Source organism: Rhagoletis pomonella, unplaced genomic scaffold (genome assembly GCF_013731165.1).
Source record: "Rhagoletis pomonella isolate Grant_MI unplaced genomic scaffold, Rhpom_1.0 Rhpom_scaffold_00007, whole genome shotgun sequence".
Classification (NCBI taxonomy): Eukaryota; Metazoa; Arthropoda; class Insecta; order Diptera; family Tephritidae; genus Rhagoletis; species Rhagoletis pomonella.
In genome coordinates, this window is record NW_023458561.1 from 47,895,808 (window position 1) to 47,917,611 (window position 21,804).

At 35.8% G+C, this 21,804-nt stretch overlaps 2 protein-coding genes across 2 annotated transcripts in view; both read left to right on the forward strand.

Moving 5' to 3' along the window:
* The first annotated feature begins 7,056 nt into the window (after positions 1-7,056).
* LOC118744002 (MAGE-like protein 2) lies at positions 7,057-9,222 on the forward strand. Its single transcript, XM_036476764.1, has 2 exons — positions 7,057-7,340; positions 7,465-9,222. Exons 1-2 carry the CDS (start codon positions 7,332-7,334, stop codon positions 8,485-8,487), a joined length of 1,032 nt encoding a protein of 343 aa, XP_036332657.1. The 5' UTR covers positions 7,057-7,331; the 3' UTR covers positions 8,488-9,222.
* A 7,502-nt stretch (positions 9,223-16,724) lies between these two features.
* LOC118742962 (RING-box protein 2) overlaps positions 16,725-21,804 on the forward strand; it is a 71,064-nt gene continuing 65,984 nt past the window's right edge. The window contains exon 1 of the mRNA XM_036475401.1: positions 16,725-16,938. Within this exon, the coding sequence (XP_036331294.1) occupies positions 16,773-16,938 (166 nt within the window). The 5' untranslated portion in view covers positions 16,725-16,772. The remainder of the gene's footprint in view (positions 16,939-21,804) is intronic.

Genomic DNA, 21,804 nt, shown 5'->3' on the forward strand with positions numbered 1-21,804 from the left:
ATCAGATTCCACAAATAACTAAGAGTGAAAAGAAATATGAAATTGGTATATGTTGTACTATGCCACTTTTATAAAATTTCATGTAAGTAGGTAAGCATACCTTAACGTGTTATTGATCTTATGACTTAGATGTATCAATAAATGATTCATTGCCGATATGGAATGGCTCTGCTGGTTCTGCATTTTAGATTGCCAGCAATTGTACAATCTCCACATTTAAAAGTGGAAAAATAAGTTACTGATACATACATACATGTACATATGTAGGGATGGCAAAAAAAAAAATAATCGATTAAATAATCACATGATTAACCGCAAGCCAAAATCGATTAATCGAATTTTAAAAGGCACTTTTTTACAATGAGTATTCACAAAAACACTTCTCCACAAAAAATTCGAATTATCTTATAATTAGCCTTAAATAACATAAAACGAGTAATGTAAGCCCGTAAAGTTTTGGGTAAACAGTTCTCGTTTCCTCCCAATCGTCGATAATATTACGCTTTAGTTCTAGGACTTGACAATTTAAATAAAAACTCATTTCATCTTGTGTGTGCCCAAATCTGTCTAAAAATGGTTTTAATAACTTTTTCTTAAAGGAAACTACACTTTTCAGGATCTTTGTAAACAAACTGTAATAGTGACATAAATTTAAATTTTAATTTGAATAACCGTTAAACCAGTAGGTTTATCAAAAAATTATAGGAGACGTTTATTGTAGAGCATCTAATTTTATACAAAAATATCTTTCGCATTTTTTAGTTCGATAATTCATAGCCGAGAAAACGAATTCCAAAGTTGAAAACAATTTTTTTTCTAAGTAATTTACATGCGAGATAGAAATTCGCGATGCGCGAGGCGTCTTTTTGAGGTATTGAAAAGGAGGCTATTAAAAAAAAGTTTGTCGATTGTTTCGAATCGTTTACTAACTTTTACTTTGCACAATAGCGGTAAGTTAAATTTTGTTATTGCTAAGAAAAATATAAAATTTTTAAAAAAGTCATTATTCATTATAACATACATACATACCTACTATTCGTATTGATTAATACGTATCCCCACAAATGTCATCAATCCTGCCTGTGTTCATAAAGTGTATAAAGCCGTTAGCCTATCGGCGCGCAGTGTATTTTTCGAAAAACATTTCTTTATCCGAACGTAGGGTGTCGTCTTTTTACATTTTTCGCTAAATCTTCGGCATTTACAGACCTTAAGTATCCTGTTCTAGTACTTGCCCACCAGATGTCAGTTATTATTACCCTAACGTACCACCCTAATGCCAATAAATTAAAGCTCATCAAAGGTCACTTAACTTTTCTTAATGAAGTATTACGATTAATCCACTAGAATTATTTAAATTTTTTGATTGCCAAGTGTAGGTGTTACCGAAAACTGTAGAAGGGGTACCCGAAGTTCGGCAAATTTTTTTTTTCGAAATTGCCTTGCAAAAATACTTTAGACTCAGGGGTCTACGGCGAACTTTTTTTTGTCTGCTTGTGCATATTCTATAGATTTTTTTTGTAATTTATTTTACTTTATACGCTTAAAAGCTAAGGCATACAAATATTTATGTAAATACCCAGGAATGTCCATACGTATGAAAATTTTTCATATTGCGAAATAACGGCGAAAAATGAAAAATGCAGAAAAGCAAGAAATAAAACGTACATGAAATTGTGCAGGAAGGCAATAAGCATATCCACTCCTAAGGCCTATCCGGTTTTCAATAGCAACTCTTAGATGATTTGCTGAAGATCAAAAACCATTGCGCTGGTTTCGCCACTTTCTTCCGTAATTGAAAACGAACTCCAGACCTACACCAATACAGTTGGAATGGTGTTTTGAGGTTGCGGGTTGTCAGTACAGTTAATGAGGGCTGTTCAAGTTCATTTACATACATAAGTCGTAAAGGTGAGGACGTCGTTGCTGGTGTTTATGTGGTATCATGTATCCAAACAACAATAACGGAAGCTAATTTAAATAAATATATGTAAGTATGTACATAAATGTGCGTTATAGTTGGCATGCACTCCATTGTTCGATGTCAATGTCTGCAGTGGTTATATAGTATTGTAACGGGTGATTTTTTTGAGGTTAGGATTTTCATGCATTAGTATTTGACAGATCACGTGGGATTTCAGACATGGTGTCAAAGAGAAAGATGCTCAGTATGCTTTGAAATTTCATCATGAATAGACTTACTAACGAGCAACGCTTGCAAATCATTGAATTTTATTACCAAAATCAGTGTTCGGTTCGAAATGTGTTTCGCGCTTTACGTCCGATTTATGGTCTACATAATCGACCAAGTGAGCAAACAATTAATGCGATTGTGACCAAGTTTCGCACTCAGTTTACTTTATTGGACATTAAACCAACCACACGAATGCGTACAGTGCGTACAGAAGAGAATATTGCGTCTGTTTCTGAGAGTGTTGCTGAAGACCGTGAAATGTCGATTCGTCGCCGTTCGCAGCAATTGGGTTTGTGTTATTCGACCACATGGAAGATTTTACGCAAAGATCTTGGTGTAAAACCGTATAAAATACAGCTCGTGCAAGAACTGAAGCCGAACGATCTGCCACAACGTCGAATTTTCAGTGAATGGGCCCTAGAAAAGTTGGCAGAAAATCCGCTTTTTTATCGACAAATTTTGTTCAGCGATGAGGCTCATTTCTGGTTGAATGGCTTCGTAAATAAGCAAAATTGCCGCATTTGGAGTGAAGAGCAACCAGAAGCCGTTCAAGAACTGCCCATGCATCCCGAAAAATGCACTGTTTGGTGTGGTTTGTACGCTGGTGGAATCATTGGACCGTATTTTTTCAAAGATGCTGTTGGACGCAACGTTACGGTGAATGGCGATCGCTATCGTTCGATGCTAACAAACTTTTTGTTGCCAAAAATGGAAGAACTGAACTTGGTTGACATGTGGTTTCAACAAGATGGCGCTACATGCCACACAGCTCGCGATTCTATGGCCATTTTGAGGGAAAACTTCGGAGAACAATTCATCTCAAGAAATGGACCGGTAAGTTGGCCACCAAGATCATGCGATTTGACGCCTTTAGACTATTTTTTGTGGGGCTACGTCAAGTCTAAAGTCTACAGAAATAAGCCAGCAACTATTCCAGCTTTGGAAGACAACATTTCCGAAGAAATTCGGGCTATTCCGGCCGAAATGCTCGAAAAAGTTGCCCAAAATTGGACTTTCCGAATGGACCACCTAAGACGCAGCCGCGGTCAACATTTAAATGAAATTATCTTCAAAAAGTAAATGTCATGGACCAATCTAACGTTTCAAATAAAGAACCGATGAGATTTTGCAAATTTTATGCGTTTTTTTTAAAAAAAAAATTATCAAGCTCTTAAAAAATCACCCGTTATATATACATACATATATCTTTCTTTACATACATACTACATACGTATATACATATGTTTTTGTATCACTGAACTGTTTAATTGCAAAAAGTCACTGAAAACATCAACTTACACGCCATTATATGTACATGAGTTTGTAATGTATACAAGTGCAATGTTGTGTGTTAGCGATTTCGTAAGATCTCTGCGAACGCTGTGCTAATTTACATCCATATACATACATACATACATACATACATATGCACTTCAATTCGATTTCATTTGTATGAGTTACGGATTGGCGCGCTTGCAACGCACCGACGATTTTCCTCTCCAGTGCACCATTGTACCATTTCCTTTTTGGCAAGGCGACGACACACGAATGCACATTTGAGTGCGGAAAACAGGTCGTTGATGTAACCAACCGAGCGATGAATGCTTTCCTTTTGTTGCAAGGCTTTTGAGCGTAGGCTATTTTCGGGTAATACATTTGTATGTTTAAAACAGGTCGTATACATAGTATGTATGTACGCATGCAATTTTTTAGGGCGTACAGTATCTTTTGATTTATTGAAGACAAGCTTTCCGCCACCAACTTCCGATGTTTGGTTTGATTTTATGTGTCAACTTCCTTCCGTAGGTGAATTCTAATTGATTGTGTGAGTCCAATGCCGCCCGAGGTATTTCTGTATATGCGCGGAGGGAGCATCAAAAGTTTGTAACAAGTCAGTGTGGGACTTTAACCCGGATTAAACCTCCACCATGCAAAACCGATCCTCTCGGTACTATCGTTAAGTATTTCGCCGGAAGGGGGTTTGAGAACGAGGCCTTAAGTCCGTTCCTGCCCTTATACGGTTCGTCGAAAGTTGCACCTACTTGGCTTCGCCCACTTTTAGAAGGTTCCGAGAATGTAAATAGGGAAAAGACATTTTAGCAAGTTTCGGCTAATTTTCTTTGTTTAAAAATTGTTTATCATATTTCAAGGAAATATAGTTTCTTCTCCTTCTTTATTGACACCTAAGCGATTTTGGCCGAGTCGAAAACAGCACACCAGTCGTTCTCCTCTGTGCCAACTGACGCCAATTGGAAATGCCAAGTTGTTGTTCACCTGGTATTTCCAACACAGAGGAGGCCTTGCTCTTCCTCTGTTACCAACATCGCGACCCGCGTTGAATGCTTTCAGAGCTGGAGCGTTTCTTCCATTCGAATGACATCACCTAGTCAGCGGAGCCGCGGAATTTTAATTCGCTGCACTATGTCTATGTCGTTGGAAAGCTCATACAGCTGATTGATAAATCGTCTGCGCTATTCGCCATCGCCAACACGCAAAGGCCCGTAATTTTTTCGCAGAATATTTCTCTCGAAAACTCGTCAGATACTTTCATTGTCCATGCCTCTGCGCCATACACCAGCACAGGCATGATGAGTGACTTATAGAGTGTGGTTTTCGTCGAGGACTTCTACTTTTTCAAACTTGTAACTATCAACAGTGACGTGTGTGCCAAGACGCGCATGATCTGACTGTTTGTGTGATGACAGGAGATACTTTGGTTTGTCCTCGTTCACCACCAAACTCATTCGCTTTGCTTTTCTATCTAATCCCGAGAAGGCAGAGCAGACGTACCCCTTGTTTGTCGGCATACGCCAGCAATTGCACGCTCTTGTAAAGTTTTGTATCTGAGCGGTTCAGTCCGGCGGCTCTTATTATCTTCTCCAACAATAGATTAAAGCAATCACATGAAAGGGCGTCACCTCGTGTGAAACCTTGTTTAGTATCAAACGGCTCGGAGAAGTCCTTATCAATTCTAATGGAGCTGGTGGTATTGCTCAACGTAATTTTTTAAATACCTGGTCTATGGTGGATTTGCCAGGTGTAAGGCCACACTGATAACATCCAATCAGTTTGCTGACAGCAGGCTTCAGTCTTTCACGCAATACACTCGATAAGATGTTGTAACCTCTGCTTAGAAGACTGAGCCCGCAGTAGTTAGCGCGAATGGCGGGATTGCCTTTCTTGTGGATTGGGCAGAGCACACATAAATTCCAGTCGTCGGGCATGCGTTTATCGGACCATATTCTGCATAAGAGTTGATGCATGCATCTTATCTATTTTCGGGTGTTTTTCCTGTAGGCCAGCATTTCAAGCTCTTCGCACTCACATATTTCGGCCTCTCTAATCTTGCGGCAAGTACGTCTCGCTTCCTTCTTCAGTTCCCTATAACGGTCTCACATGGCTCGCGTTGCGCCCGATCGCAGCATGGCCCTGTAGATGCCATCATTTTTCTCTGCAGCTTCTTGACATTCCTCATCGAACCAATTGTTCTTTCGGGCTCGCTGAAATCCGACTATTTCTTTTTCGGCGGTACTAAATGAGCGGGAAATGTGGTTCCACTGCTTCCGTATGTCGGTTTGTTGAAGTGAGTGCTCTCAGAAAGCAAGTGTGAGAGTCGAGTGACGAATAAATTGGCCGTCTGTTGTGATTGCAGTTTTACGGTGTTAAGCTTTCCTTGCATTGTTGGGCGCACATTTTTTGCTGCACAGAGGCGGGAGCGTATCTTGGCTGCAACAAGCTAGTGATCCGAGTCGATGTTTGTCCCTTGGGGTGTACGTACGTCTAAAACACTGGAAACGTGCCTTCCGTCTATCACAACATGATCAATTTGGTTTCTCGTTTTTCAATCCGGAGACATCCCCTTAGATTTATGGATCTTTTTAAGCTTGAACCTAGTACTACATATTACCATGTTTCGAGCAACCGGCGATGTCGATAAGCCTAACTTTTCCGACAGTGGCGTCAAAGATCGCTTTTTCTAATTACATTTTCTAATTTACTATGTTCATATAGTAATAGCCAATGGGAAGCTATGAAAAGGTTCTCAAGCGGGATATACATCTTTAGGAGCTTAACAAGACGTCAAGTCTTAAAGTCGTATGGTTTTTTAACTGACGGAAAATATAGCTCTTATTATATTTTGCGGATCCCCTTAAAAACCCTTTTAACCGTTATTTTACATTGAAAAATTTTACGATTTTAAGACTTTATGACGCTTACGACGTCTTACGGATCCCCTAACTATATGTATAGTTTTGGTGTGAGAAAATGTTTAACTCAATTAAAAGTCAAAAGCTTTCTCAGCACAAACAGAAGTCCGATATCCAGAGTGCCAATTGCGCCGACTTAAACATTTGTTGTCATTCTTTTTTCTACTACCCTTTCGGGGCTGACAAAAGCCTAAATTATCGCCATTCGCAATGTGGTACATTAGCTCTGCTCGTTCTTTCCAAAACAAATGTCCACCGTCTTCTGAAAGCAGATTACCCCAACTCCTGAAAACTGGAGAACTGTAGTCTAACCCCAGCTTTATTCGCTTTGAGGTCAAACAAATCTGAGGGATGGTAAGAAGCTGGGCTTCAAAAACATTTATGCAACACTTTTAAGTTCACAACTATGAACATTTTTTTTTTTTTTTTTTGGATTAACGCTAGCAGGCTAGCGGTGTCGGGTATTTTAACTGTGGCGAAACTAATGCTAATTACTCATTACAGCAACTGTTTTTTCGTGGTTATTGTTGCCACTGATATGTTGACTACAGCCACAATTGCTGGTGTTGCTTTTATGCTAAGCTGAACAGCTATCGCTTCCAAGCGCGGCGCAAGTTAAACGTTGTTGTTGCTTTTGTTGTTGGATGTTGCGCTTATAATCGGTGCACAATTTTGGTCTTACCAAAGTGAATATATTTGTATGTTTGTCATATTTACATGTGTATGTACCTACTGCATTGTCGCAAGCAGCGTACAATAAGCGCAACTATTGGTACAATAGCGTCTGAGCGCGCGCTGGTTTTTCACGCGTATATAAAGTGAGCGTCCATAGCTGAACAAGTCAGTCCCAACTTGGATCTCGTTATTGGCTAAACAAACTCTCAGTGTTAATTTTCCTCTATTGGACCGTTCAAACCGACAGCTCAACAATGCGTTTGGTAATTATTAACTCGTCAATAATTGTGGATGTCATTCAACCATTCCTCCATACTACAGATTGTTACCAGCAAAATTAATATGCCAATTTAATTTAAACAATAAATTTTATTTTTCTATTTACAGTTTGTACTCCCTTGTCTCGCCTTGTGCGTGGCAATTGCCCATTGTGCGCCAGCGTCCGAGAAAGCAGAATCATCTGCAGCGGATAATGCCGCAGCGGCAAGCGAGAACGAAGCAACCGAAGCGAAGGATGATAGTAAAACCGTCGAGAAGCGTGGTCTTCATCTAGGCGATTATGGACATCATCATCATCATGAACACATTAAGACTATTACGATTGAGAAGAAAGTTCCTGTACCTTACACCGTTACCAAACACATACCATATACTGTGGAAAAGAAAGTACCCTACGAGGTGAAGGTGCCTGTGCCCGAGCCATACATCGTGGAAAAGAAGGTACCCGTACATGTGAAGGAATACGTTAAAGTGCCCGTACATGTGCCAAAACCATATATTGTTGAAAAGAAGGTACCCTATGAGGTGAAGGTACCAGTTGACAAGCCTTATGAAGTGAAAGTACATGTGCCACAACCCTACGAAGTCATCAAGAAGATACCCTATGAGGTGAAAGTACCCGTGCCACAACCCTATGAAGTCATCAAGAAAATTCCTTATGAAGTGAAAGTGGAAGTGCCCGTGCCAAAGCCTTATGAGGTAATCAAAAAGGTGCCCTATGAAGTCAAGGTGCCCGTGGAGAAACCATATCCCGTCGAAGTGGAGAAACCATATCCAGTCGAAGTTGAAAAACCATACCCAGTCGTTGTGGAGAAGAAGGTACCTTACGAAGTGAAATATCCAGTCGACAAACCCTACAAAGTCGAAGTTGAGAAACCTTACCCAGTGCATGTGAAGGTACCCGTGCCACAGCCTTACACTGTGGAAAAGAAGGTACCATACACGGTTGAGAAGCCAGTACCATACGAAGTGAAAGTGCCCATTGAGAAACCATATCCCGTTTACTCGGAAGTGAAGGTGCCAGTGCACAAGGAAATTCCCGTACCAGAAAAATACCATGTTGAAGTGCCAATTTTCCACCACAAAGAAGAACACCATGACTACCATCATCATGACTATCACCATGACTAAAATGTAATGGATATATTTCTTTATATAGCAAAGAAGATGACAAATTTAAGACGGAGAAGGCTGAGTAGATGTAAAATGACATAGTACGAGCAAAATGGGTGAACACAGAACACAGTTGAAACCAAGGCAAACTAGTTAAAGACCACAGAAAAAAATAGGAATAAATTGAAACGAAATCAAAGCTGATGAAATTCGAGGATTGCCACCACAGATCGCGAATACAAGTAGGAACAACGGACGGAAAGGATGAAGTAGTAGTAGGAAGGAATATAAAAAAAAAATCAACTAAAACAAATAACATAACCACTCCGATAGATTCCATCCGAAGGTAAACAAGAAAGTCCGCACGCATTCATGTTGAGCTGGACGGGAGTAACACCAAAACAACAACAACAACAACTTTAAAGAGGATATTAATGAGTTAGAAATTAGCACAATAACGAGAACAAGGAGGACCGATGGCCAGTTGGACTAGGAGGAGAGGACGAAGGACGAAGGACGAAAGTCGAGGAGGAGAGGAAGAAGTAGTCTAATGGAAGGGGGGTTTAATGGGGCAGCCAAGACTGTTGGATGGACGCGAAGTGCGTTACCAACAATTGTGGCTGTTTCGTTTTTTTCCATTGTATTATAAGCCAAATGTGTTATATATATATTTTTTTATACAACTTGAAAACTGCCCTAGGTTTAATGTTATTTTATTTAAATAATAAGTTAAAGAAACACTCAAATGCTTAAACATGTTTTTATTTTAATGGACGCACAGTGGAGGTAAGTAAAAATATAAACAAATGAGAAATTGTGTAAAAATTATCGCTAGGTATTGAAATGATAAAAAATTTAAACTTAATGACTGTTTTTATGAAAGTAATGGCGCGCATTTTTTGAATGTCCATCATTGCCTTTAAAATTTTGTTTTCACAAAAATAGTCACTCAGTTTGTTTTGACATGTCATTTCCATGCCTAGTGGAAACTCGGCATAAATCATAATTTTCTTGGAGCGCGTTTATTAAAAAAACACGTTTTAACTACATACATTGATGTTTTGGATTTTTTTTTTTTTATTTCTAATTTGACAAGAGTTCAAGGCCGGATTTTAATAAAACACAATTTTATTTGGTTTTATTAATTTTAAGTTATCAATATTTCGACACTAGTCTGAAGTCAACTTTAATAACTTTCGGCTATGAATAATGATAATCTGCCTTATCCTGAGTTTCGCCTGAAAAACAATTCACCCGAAAATTTGTCATCCGCCCATGGTAAAACCATGAAAACCAAAAGTGAAAAGTGAACCGGTTCGGGGAAAATGAAACTCATGATAAGGCCGAATTTTTCATTTTCCTTATTGATTTTTATCTTGTTTGTGTAAAGGAAACTGAAATATGTGATCCACATTTTTTATTTTTTTTTATAATTTTATACACAGTTTTGCAATAGCCCGATTTAGATTTATTATATCATTTCCTCAAAATGCAGACATCTTTCACAACATTGTGCTCTATTTTTTTTTTTGGCAATTTATTTGCTTGAGTTGCTTTAGTTGCACTACAACAACAATAAGAGCCACAGAGCACGATACGGCCGAGTGAAAGCGAAATTATGGACGAATAACTCTAGGCAATAAATGCAACAAAGACCAATTAGATACAAATAAGTACAAACATGCATACATATGTAGATACATTGGTGCATATCTTTACTATATCCAAAATCATGTGCATATGTATGTACATATATGCACTTGTTGAACGCGTTGGCAAACCTGTTGCATGCCAATCCAAAATTTTAATAGCCATCGCGATGCATTTTTTTACTATCGCTGTCGATACGTCAATTACTTGACACATTTATGCGCGAACGAGTCAACGCTTTGGCGGGGATAGAAGTGCGAGGTAAAATTTGAATTATGTAATGCAGCGAACGATCGCGCGACTATTGCATAACCATTATTGTAAAATAACAATGAAGTTAATGCATATGTTTGCTGTGTGTACATATGTATGTATATGTATCCATTTGTAAATGGCCATGCACTCGCACGCGTATGTATGTACATATGAACATACACTTCGCTTCACTTCAATAGGTACATATGTATATTACTTTTCTTCAAGGACCGGGCTTATATGTACATATCTTTACTTTTAGGCATTGAGAAGCTTCGATTTGGTCTCAATTTGAGGAATGATCAATTTTGCAAGATAAAAGATAATTTTTCTTATATTCACTAGAAAAGGCGCAGTTAACATAAGGAAAGGATCAGATTGAACCCACAAGTATTATTCACATTTAATATTACTCGTGTTGGATACTACTACTAATATTGCGTACTACCTCCTTAAGAGGTAACTCTAAAATATTGGAAAAGTCTATTTTTGTTTTTTGTTTAAACAATGCTTTACAGTCAATTTCACGAAAGCAATTTAAGTGAAAAATAATTTAATTTTTTTGAATTTCATATGGAAATTGACAGAAAATAAAAAATCATTTGCCATTTAAATTGCTGGTGAAACCGGCTGTTGGTATCACAAAAACAATAACAGCTGTCTTCTATAGCTAAATAAAATTTTTAATGGCTTGGGCCAGTGGTGTCCAACCGAGTTCGCACCGAGGGCTACTTTTAAAGCAATGCTATGCTTTGCGGGCACCGCCTAAATTAACTCCAATCTTAATGGATCCCTAAAAAACATTTACTTATTAATAAAATTTATACAGCTAGGTATAAATAAAAGACCATAAATAAAGACCATTCACTATATTGTGACAACAACAATTTCCTCTTAATTGATAAAGCACTATTTCCATTAGGATTTTTTGTAGAAAGATAACACTGGTTCCATAGAGAACATTTTTTCAACTAAAATACCTGAAATACAAAAGGCCGTAACTAACAAAAAACTCAAAATTCACTTTTTCATTGATTGTGATGCATTTTATCATGCATTAAAAGTCCCCACATTGTTTGACGCAAAAAAAAAACTGTTAGTTACGGATCTGTGCATTTGTATTCATGCATCGCTTTTCGTATTACGATCGTACCTAAAAGAAATTTCATTAAAATCCGCTTAAAAAAAAGAGTATCAAAAGTGCTGTATAAGAGTATGCATCTTGCAGAAAAACTGGTGGCTATTCAAGTGAATTGGGGTGTACGTTTGCGTGCAAGTATTTACATTGAACAATATGTTTTTATAATGCATAAAGTTTTGGTATTTCCTACAGAACTTGCTGAGCTTTGTTTCCTTTGTTTAGTTTCTGCGCTGTTAGATAAAACATTTTATTAGAAGCTTTTAACTCTTTAATTGCCACTTCTTCAAAGACAGTGTAAAAAAGAGCCATTGTGGTAGGAGATAGCAGGGTACACATTTTGTGGCGATACAGATAAAATGCATATAAATATGTACTATGATTCTTTCATTTACATAAATTTCAATAAAATAGATAAATTCAAAGCATTTTTTTAAATACTCTAAATTTCCACAATCTACTACATATAAAATCGTCATTTAAAGATATTCAATATGTTGATATCAGATATACACATAATTTCTTAATAGTATGTACATTAGGATGGTCCAAATATGCTTGTGAAAAAGTAAAGTCTAAATTTTAATCCTCTCAGCCCCTAGAATTGTTCTATATTGAAAAAATATACCCCTGTTTGTATTTCGAAATCAAAAAAATATTTAGAGGTGGCTAAAAGCGCAGAAATGATTGGCGTGCTGTTTTGGACTCGGCCAAAATCGCTTAGGCGGTTACAGCGCCAAATAAGAAGAAGAAGAAGAAGAAGAAGAAGAAGAAGAAAAGCGCTCAAAGTTTTCAGTGCATTTTATATGGGGAAAACCATTTTTCGTGGCAATGGTATAGAATTCTTGAAAAGCAATATTTTTCGATCGGAAAACTCTGTTTCTCTTCAGGTTACTTGCATTCAGGGCTTCGGAGCAAATTATTATTTTTCATCGCTCCGCTCTAGCTCCGCTCCCATTATATTTTTTTAAATTTAGTTCATTAATTATCGAGCCCTAACCGCCAAAATAATTAACCGACATTTTTTTTAATTTCTTTTTGAGGTAGGTATGCATCTACATGCTCTAGACGCACTTCTGTATCCAAACAAAAATAAAAAAATGACGCTTACGTTTTTTTCGAGGTTAGGGCTCCATATACAAAAACCCGAAAATGGATCCGAAAAAGGAACTTACTGGATGAAACGCGGATTTTTGTTCGTTTATCAATTCAATTTCAAATATTTTGACGATCCGTTGAAGTTATACGGCGCATCCCGTGCATCGCTATGTGTATCGCGTTCCCGGCCGTGATCTAAGCGTCGTACAAAAAAAAAAATGTTGGCACAAAAGTTTTGGAGAATGAAATTCTCTACAACCCTGGAATTTCAATGTGCTATGTATTTTCAACAGAAATTGTCAAAAATGGCGAAAACCGTGACAATGCAAAATTATTTTGCAGTTTTTGCTAATTTTTTACAATAAAAAATGCTATTTTTAAAACGAAAAATGTGGGAAATTAATTTCTCTACTTATTTGCATTAAACCATTTTTTACGAAAAATGCAAAATAAGCTTGGAAAAAACCCAAAAAACTTAAATCCAACATGACGAATGTTTCCAAATGAAATTTAGGGGCAAGACTGTGGATCCATGAACTACGTGTCAAATAGAAGTAAACTGCATCAAAAAATCGCTGTTACAAATTTGTTTAAATTTGTTAAATTTGTTTCCAACCAAATTTATCTAACTTTACTGGGCTAAAAGGAAATTTTCTCTTGTCTAGAAAAAATGCTAGAATATTTATTTCCAGAAAATTTACAGCAAAAGCAAAGCACTTTTTCAAGCAACAGAAAAATAGCTGCTAGAAAAACAGCAACATGAAAAATATTTTTTATGAATTTCCTTGCGAACTGCAGGTAGCCCTTAGCCTAGAAAAACAGAAACAGAAACAGATTTGTAATCTACGACTCTAAATTAAGTTAATGAGTTTTGACGTTATTTTTGTGTTATTTCAAAACTTGAGATTTTCACAACAGTGTAACCAAAATGTCGAAATGTTTTTAAGCTTCTTCAGATTCTTAACGTCTGCTCTTTACTATAATATTCTTTTTTTCTTTCCCCTTTCTAACTCTGAATTGAGCCAAAAGGTTTGGGTAGCAAGCAGACGGTGAGGCATCCTAATGTATTAGTACAAGCATGAGTATAGGTCTAGACGGTTAAGTGCAATTGATACTCGAATGTATTTGGATATGTTGGCAATTTTGCTAAATGCTGGCCTACTTTTTACGCTCTTACGCTGTTGTGTTAACTACAGATATTGCACACTGGTGTGTTTGATGAATGCTTGTGGTATACATATAAACTTTTGTTATTTTAGATATTTTTGTAGCACCTGAGTAATCCCCGTTCGCTTATATACATACATACATATGTACATATCAGTGCACAATATATGGGTAAAGAAATTTGACAAAATCACATAAGTTGAGATAATGCTTTATTAGTAATTATTAAAGTTAGGCGAATCAAACTACACATGTAAATTTATGCACATAAAACAGAAGGTTGGAGCGAATTATTGTTTAACTTTTGTGTGTAACCATGTATTTGTGATACTTTTGAACTCTATTTAAAGAAAAAATGCTAATTTTGAGTTATATGCTTCTACAAATTTTCATATATGCGTATGTATGTATGTGTATTAATTACCATCGAGTGAACCATGACAATAGACGAGTGATGGTAAACTGTAGATATACTATGAGTAAGTACTCAATTAAACCACTAGCGCACAATAGTTTCGAAATATTGCAATGGAGCAATGCTGAAATTTAAATCTTTTTTTTAAATATGTACGTTAGTTTTGCCGTCTCGTGTTTGTCTATTTTGGCGGCTATATCAATTACAAGTGGAGTATTGCAGCAGCCATTAAATAAAAAAAAAATTCTAATTGCGATTAGTATGCACATGTAAACAAACAGTTATAAATAAAGACGTGATGAAAAGTATAAAATTGTAACTCCACATACGCATTTTTTTTATATTACATCGAATTTTTGATGAAACAATCAATGCTTTGAAAAATCTATCCTTGGCAGTTATAAATAGATCTTAATACTCTTTAGAGAGCTATTATTGTATTTATTTGATTGAAAATTTTATTTATGTATGTACTCATGTCCGTTTATGGTTTATGAAAAGTTAAGAATTTATCCTTAGTGCGACAAAGAAAGTTAAAGGATCGTCCAATATAACGAATGGAGCTTTCGAATGCAATGATTCCTCTAAATAGCGAACGTTTGAGAAAATAGATATTCTCTATAATGTTATTAAAATCCTTTGATTATTTGTTGCATATTTCAAATATCAGAGATTATTCTCTGGATAAGTTTTACGGAATCATAGTTATTATTTAACGAAATTAATTTTTAATTGCTTAAGCGACTTATGGCAAAATTCAGTTGATAATACCATAATGTTCTACTAATAAGACTCCATATACACACATACAGACATATTTTTGAAAAATATAACGCTTTTTTTAATTTTTTTTTTTTAAACCTAACGGCACACAATGAAACGACAGCGGCCAAAAGTAGTCAAAACGGATTAGCGAATTCTGAAAAAGTAATTACACAGATGCATAGAAAAATATCTAGTTAACCCAAACCAAAAAGAATTTTTGTTAAAAATGCATATTTGCAGTCTCGGCACGGGCTTAAAGTAGGAACAATGCGAAAAAATAAATCAGCAAGAAACAATTTTGATTTTGTCGCAAGTAAGTTGATTTAATTTTTCCACTTGTGCGGATATATAAAAAGCTAATCTGATTGATGAGTAAGTTTTGAATATATCTGTAGTTAAGCATTGCTTTAAATTTTTATAAATCTTTTGAAATGTATAAAACAGTTTACCTTGAAATTCTACATAATTTTGTGAGTATAAAATTTTTTCGATCGCTTACTCTAACTAGTAATTTTTAGCAAAAAAAAAACCGACTTCAACTCCCATATAAAAAAAATATATATATATATATATCTCATGATCCGCTGATCGGATCTTAACCAGATTAGTATGGGACCACCTCTGAGACACTTATCGAAATCGGTTGACGTGGTCCAAAGTTATGCGGTAACATACATAAAAAAAAAAAACAAAAAATATTCCGACGAACTGATAACCTCCTCCTTTTTTGGAAGTCGGTTAAAAAGGGATATTTAAAGAGGACCTAGGGAGCGAGCTAAATTATACTTAGGACAAGTAAATGTTAAATATGCTTGTCGTATCTCAAATAGTTCTTAAGGCACTACTACGGTTTTCTAAAGTTTTTTGTGAAAAAAAGAGCACAAGGCAACCCAGGTTTGCAACAGAAATATATGCCCGTTCCATTATTTCTTGAGGAAAGAGTGAGGCTACAGGCTGTGAGGTATAAAAAATGTCAAAATTCCTTCGACACACACGCGAAATAATGGCAATTTTTTCTTGACCGTTTTCTTAAGAGCTGCATACAGGGCTTTAAACTGATAAAATAATATTTTTCTGCGGCGATAAGTTCAAGTGTTTTAGCCGATATCATATTAATTAGTAATGAAAGTTTTTTCTAAACCTGAAATGCATATAATGGCGAGGGTTTAAAGTAAATAATCGGTATCGGATACCGAAAAGGAAGTATAGGGTACCGAAATCTTTTTTAAGTATTGGGTACCGAGTATTGGGGACAATTCAGCACATCACTAGTCGCCGTCATTCTCGCCGCTCTCAGTTGTCAACTCTACGATGACGTCACGCTAAAATTACTCTCACGAATTCTGCTGCAATCGGCGCAATCTTGTATTCTATCATTCTTGGTTATTTGGTAATTTTGTTGATTCCGGGCATCAAATGTGGTTTTTTGCGTTCCTCACACTCTGGGCAATTTTGGCACGTGTTGACATATTTTTAGCACTTGTGAGAGAATAACTTATTTCTACTCTCTAATTACCAAAACAGCCCAGAAAGCGGAACAAAGCTATTATGGCACTATCTAAGACAAACACCTAATGGAAAATACTTTTTAGCGCGCTGTAGGTACACCCTGTGCTTAGTTAACTATTTTGACAGCAATCTGCTTCTTCGTCAAATGCATTTGCAATTATCACCCTATACTTCCGGTAGTGCATTCCAGTGACGTCCGGTATTGCATTCCAGTTTCCAGTGGAAGTTTTGTGATCTATCCCTGTTCTGACATTCATTGTTTCTACAATTTCTGATTTGATTAATTGTTCCAAAATTTTGTAAACAATGGCTGATGGTGAAGATATTGAAAGTTCAATGGACAAACAATTTGATGATAATGAAGGCGGTAAACCGGATAAAATGTTTACTCTGAAAAAGTGGAATGCTGTAGCAATGTGGAGCTGGGATGTTGAGTGCGATATTTGCGCGATTTGCCGTGTGCAAGTTATGGGTGAGTAAAAAGGACTTACTATTATATCTTGTTTATTTAAGTTTGCTGATGAATTAAGCATACATTTCTTGTATCCTAGTCATGTACATATTTTCTTATGAACCTGGCACATATGGATTGGGTGTAGATACCAATTCTCCTTGGCTGGTATTTAAGTACCAGATGGTCATGCCTACTAAGCTATCCGACGGATCCCATCCGCCCAGATCAAATACGATTCGCACTGTCATAACAAGCGAGTGTAAAGGATTAGATTCGTGTGAATGGAATCTTTCGGACCGCAATGGGCATGTATCCGAGGGACGCCATTCGCGCGCATCTAATCCTACTCACTCACTCGTTATATCAATGCGAATCGGACTAGATCCGTGCGGATGGCATACGCCGGATACCGTAATAGGCATGAGTATTTCACAGCTAGCGTGAGGAGGCTGACTTCAGTGTACTGCACATCGCCTGCGTACGCTTGTGTATGTTACACTTATAAACCAAATACTTAGTCTGCTCCTACACCAGTCAGATTTACAGAATTTAGTCAGACCTTAAGACGTTAAGGTAACGATATGTAGATACAGATACCACATATTTACGTGATACGATATACCATATGTAGATACAGACAGTGGCGGATTTGCAGTCTGGTCCGCCCTAGGCTTTATTGTACTAGCCACCCCTTCCTCAGCTCCCATTATTTAGGTACTACATATGAATGTACTCTTTCCGATTTTTTTACGAGATATATTATATGTATGTATGTATTATAGCTTACTGCTCACATTCGGTTTATACCAGGCACGCCCAGCCCAGGTCGGTTAATACCAGACACGACCAGCGCTGGCAAAATTTTAGCACTTGCTTATGGAGTTCTGCCAGCATTGGACATGGCTGTATAAAAGACTAAAATGATGGTATATCTATTTTTTTATATTTCCTTTTTGGTTGTTGTTGTTTCCGACAGGGTGGGTATTGGAACGAATTTCCCTCATCCCTTGTCAACTTTGGTTTGGAGACAAACCGGTTTCGGCGTTGTGCCATCTTCAGTGTAATTTTTCGTTCGTGAGAACATACATACTTTTTTTATACTTTATCTGCTCTTGTGTTTTTCCTGCGGGAAAAGTTAACAAGATATAGCAGCCATAGATTCCTTAGATCTGACTAAACGAATATTAAAAAATCCTTGAATACCGTAAATTCTTATGATTATTTGCATTTTTATGGAAAATATTTGTTGATAAGCATGGCACCAGCTGTATATAATTGATTAATTGATTAAAAAAGTAAAAGGTCTGGAATTTAAAAAAAGGCAATTTCTTAGCTGTTAATAAGGCCCCATATATCATAATTGTCAGTAAGATAACTCTGTACACCCCGCGTGAAACTTATATGCTTTTTGTTATTTAATTTTAATTATTTTTTATAAAAATATTGTTTACTTTTTAACAAAACAGCAATACGAATTCATGTATATGAATTCGCCTGGAAAGCATGTTTCATACATTGTGCTATATTAAAAAAAGTTTTGGTAAAAATTTAAAATTTTTAATTAGATTTCTTGGAAAGATTGTGAGTATGGAGTGTTTTAGCTCATTCAATTATAGTACAATAAATCCAACTCTTAAGTAGGTAAGACTTAACGTTGATTTTTTTAATTTTTTTTGCCGCTGAATTCATGGCTACCTCGGGTGTACACATAAAGGTTAAAAGCGTTATTTCACTAAAATTGTTAAATAGGGCATTTTGCATTCATTATGAAATATCATTTTGAATTTTAAATTGACTCCTAAAAGTGTAATTTAAAGAACCTGGCACTGATAATGGCGTCTTGTACTATGTATGTATGTAGTATAAGTAGCATTAATAATAACAAAATCCGGAATAATCTTGATATAACTGATTTCTAAGTGATAGTCTTTTTACATACTTTCTTTTTGTTGTTGGTGTTTTTGTTCATATACTATTCATATGCATGTATGCACATAAATTAATATGTACATTAGACTGCATCACTCCCCACACAAAAAAAAATTGGTACTGTTTTTCCACTGGAATTATAAAATCTATTATATTTTAAGACTTTCACCCCAATATCTCGCAAAAATATTAAGATTTACTTGAGTTGGACTGATTTGAAAATACCTCCGAAAATTTAGTTTTTTTATTAAAAAAACAGTTTTTTTTTTAATATTTTTTGAAAAATATTACCTCAGATGACATTTAAGCTCACAAAAATTGCATAAAAATATTTAAAAAAAAACTTCTACAGAATCATAATGAGCTTTTTGATGCTGTTTTTGAATTTTTTCAAAGACTGGTATGAGAAAAACCTAAATAACTCAGCCAAAACCTTACCAATTTTGACTTATGAGGTATCATTGATAAGGTATTTTCTCGCCCTTCTAATTATGAAAGAGAAAGGTAAGATAAACGAGCGTCATTCAGGTTGAATTGGGACATGAATTAATCGATTTTTTTTGAGTTTGTTGTTTTTAATAAATGTACATACAGTTATATACGTATGTATAATTATTATCATTCCTTTGAAATGCAAAAACTAATTCACATTAATTTAAAAGTAAATCGGAAAACATTGTTTTGTATTTCTTTTTTTAAATTTTCTGTAATTTTACAACAGACAATTTTAGAAACAGACCTTGACCTTTTAACTACACAGCTGGTTGCTTTGACAGCGTTCCAAGCCGCCACTTGACCAAACGAGTTTTTGAAGTAAAATCAAAGCAAATTAAAGTAAGCTAGGCGTACAAAGCAAGCCTGCATTGGCCCAGCGCCTGATTTTTATTCATAAAAAACTCCATTTTTACAGGTATTTTCAAATCGGTGCAGCTCACGTAAATCTTAATATTTTTCCGAAATATTTTGGTAGAAGTCTTATGGCCTTATTCATAAAAAATAAAGTAGGTTTAAAGAGCTTTATAAATTGACGTTTTTTTTTCTTATAAAGCTACTTTATTTTTTATGAATAAGGCCATTAGAATATACTAGTTTTTGTAATCCCGCCGGAAAATTCGCAACGTTTTTTGGTGATGCAGTCTAATGTACATACATACGTATAGTCTGCCTGTAATTCGATTTTGGCCGAGTTCAACAAATAATGCCATTCGTTTTTACAAACTTTTATTGAGTTTCACCTGTGAGTGATAAAATCTTGTAATCAACTTTTAACTTTAAGCTGCAGACTTGAAATTTCAAATTTAGCTCGGAACCCTATGACATTGCAATATAAAAGAGGAATTACTCCGCTAGGGGCCCAGGTGTAGAGACATTTGAAAAGCCCATATTTACGGTCCACTGAAATGAATAACACCACAAAAATGTTGCCTGATAGGTGGCTCAGGAGTATTTGGAAAAAATTATGATTCCACAAGAAATTTAGAGGTGCGGTGGTAGATTTTTTTCTTTTTTGTTAACCACTAATGAAATCTTGTATTTAAAAATCATGTTTTAAATTACTTGTTAATTAGTTTCTGAGTAAATACAAAAATTATTGTAGTATAGTGAAATTACAAAAAACTTGCAATACTTTACTTGGAGGTTAAATCTATTTGAATATTGTAAGGTCGGTCGCCGGGAATATAAAACGTGCTGGACTCAGGGGGTTGTGAAATTGCCGCCATATTGAAAGCGGGGCACCGTCGTTTTAGGTCTTCCACCAAACCTTCTTTTTTGCTTTCTCAAGTTCTTACGAGATTAACAGGAGTATCAGAAGTATAGAAGACAGACTCTTAGTCTTTTTTATGCATTGGTACAGGTAAAACTGCTACTGAATTCAACATTGAACTCTTAAAACCAGCCAATAAAATTGCATGGATGCCCAGTTTCGGAATTTTTCCCCTTTATCTTTCATCTCCTTCTAAATTCTTGTAAGATTTTAATTTTGATACATTTTCTTACAATGATTTTTTTTCGGCTAAGCATTTTTTCTTTGCAGTTTTAGCCTTTACATTTTGAATAAAAAGATTTCCTTTAGCAAATTTTTCCTAAAATTAAGTTTGAAACAATTGATTTGAGAAATATGGACTGGATTTCGAAACGTCAAATACCTTGCTAACATTAAGATTAAATTATATATATTCCTTGCGAACTGAATTGCCTTGAATACTGACACAGCAACCAGTTAAAGTTGAAAATCATTTTGAACCTATTCTGTATGTTTAAAACGAGTTTAAGCACAAATTTTGCCCTTTAGTAGAATTTTAGCAACAAATAAAATTTTCAAGAAAAACTGGGCGAGTGTGATCTCGAAAATAGAACCGACATCATCTTATAGATTTGTTGATGCTGTTTTCAAATTTGTTAAATTTTTTTTAGCTCGTCTAGTTTTTGAAAAAAAAAATTTGGAAAAAAAAGCCCAGTTCTAAATACTTAAAAAAAAAAATTAAGTCGGACGTAGTTTTTACGTATACAGAAACGGTTGTACATTACAGTATCTGATATAAGGGCCGAAAAAAGATGAATTTGCTCCAAGTGATTTTGAACACTCACTACAGGGTGTCGGTTTCAGAAAAAAATATAACTTTTTAGTTGACGTGATGCGATAATCTTTTCTGGGTGTACTACTGTTGCCGTCACGAAGTTTTCATGCAAATGAACATGTAGCTGTCAAACTACCAAATAGCCGGCAATAGATGACAAGATATAAGGTCTGATATATATTGCTTTTGAAGAGCAATGAGCGCTTAAAACCCAAACCGAAATGAGAACAAAATCTTCAGGAATGTTTTCACAAGAACAAAACTGTTAAAACTTTTTCAACGGTAATTATATAAGAACAAACCCCTGAGGAATGTTCTGAAAGAGAACAAAATACGAACAATACTTTCGGGAACATTTCTAAGAGAACAAAATGGT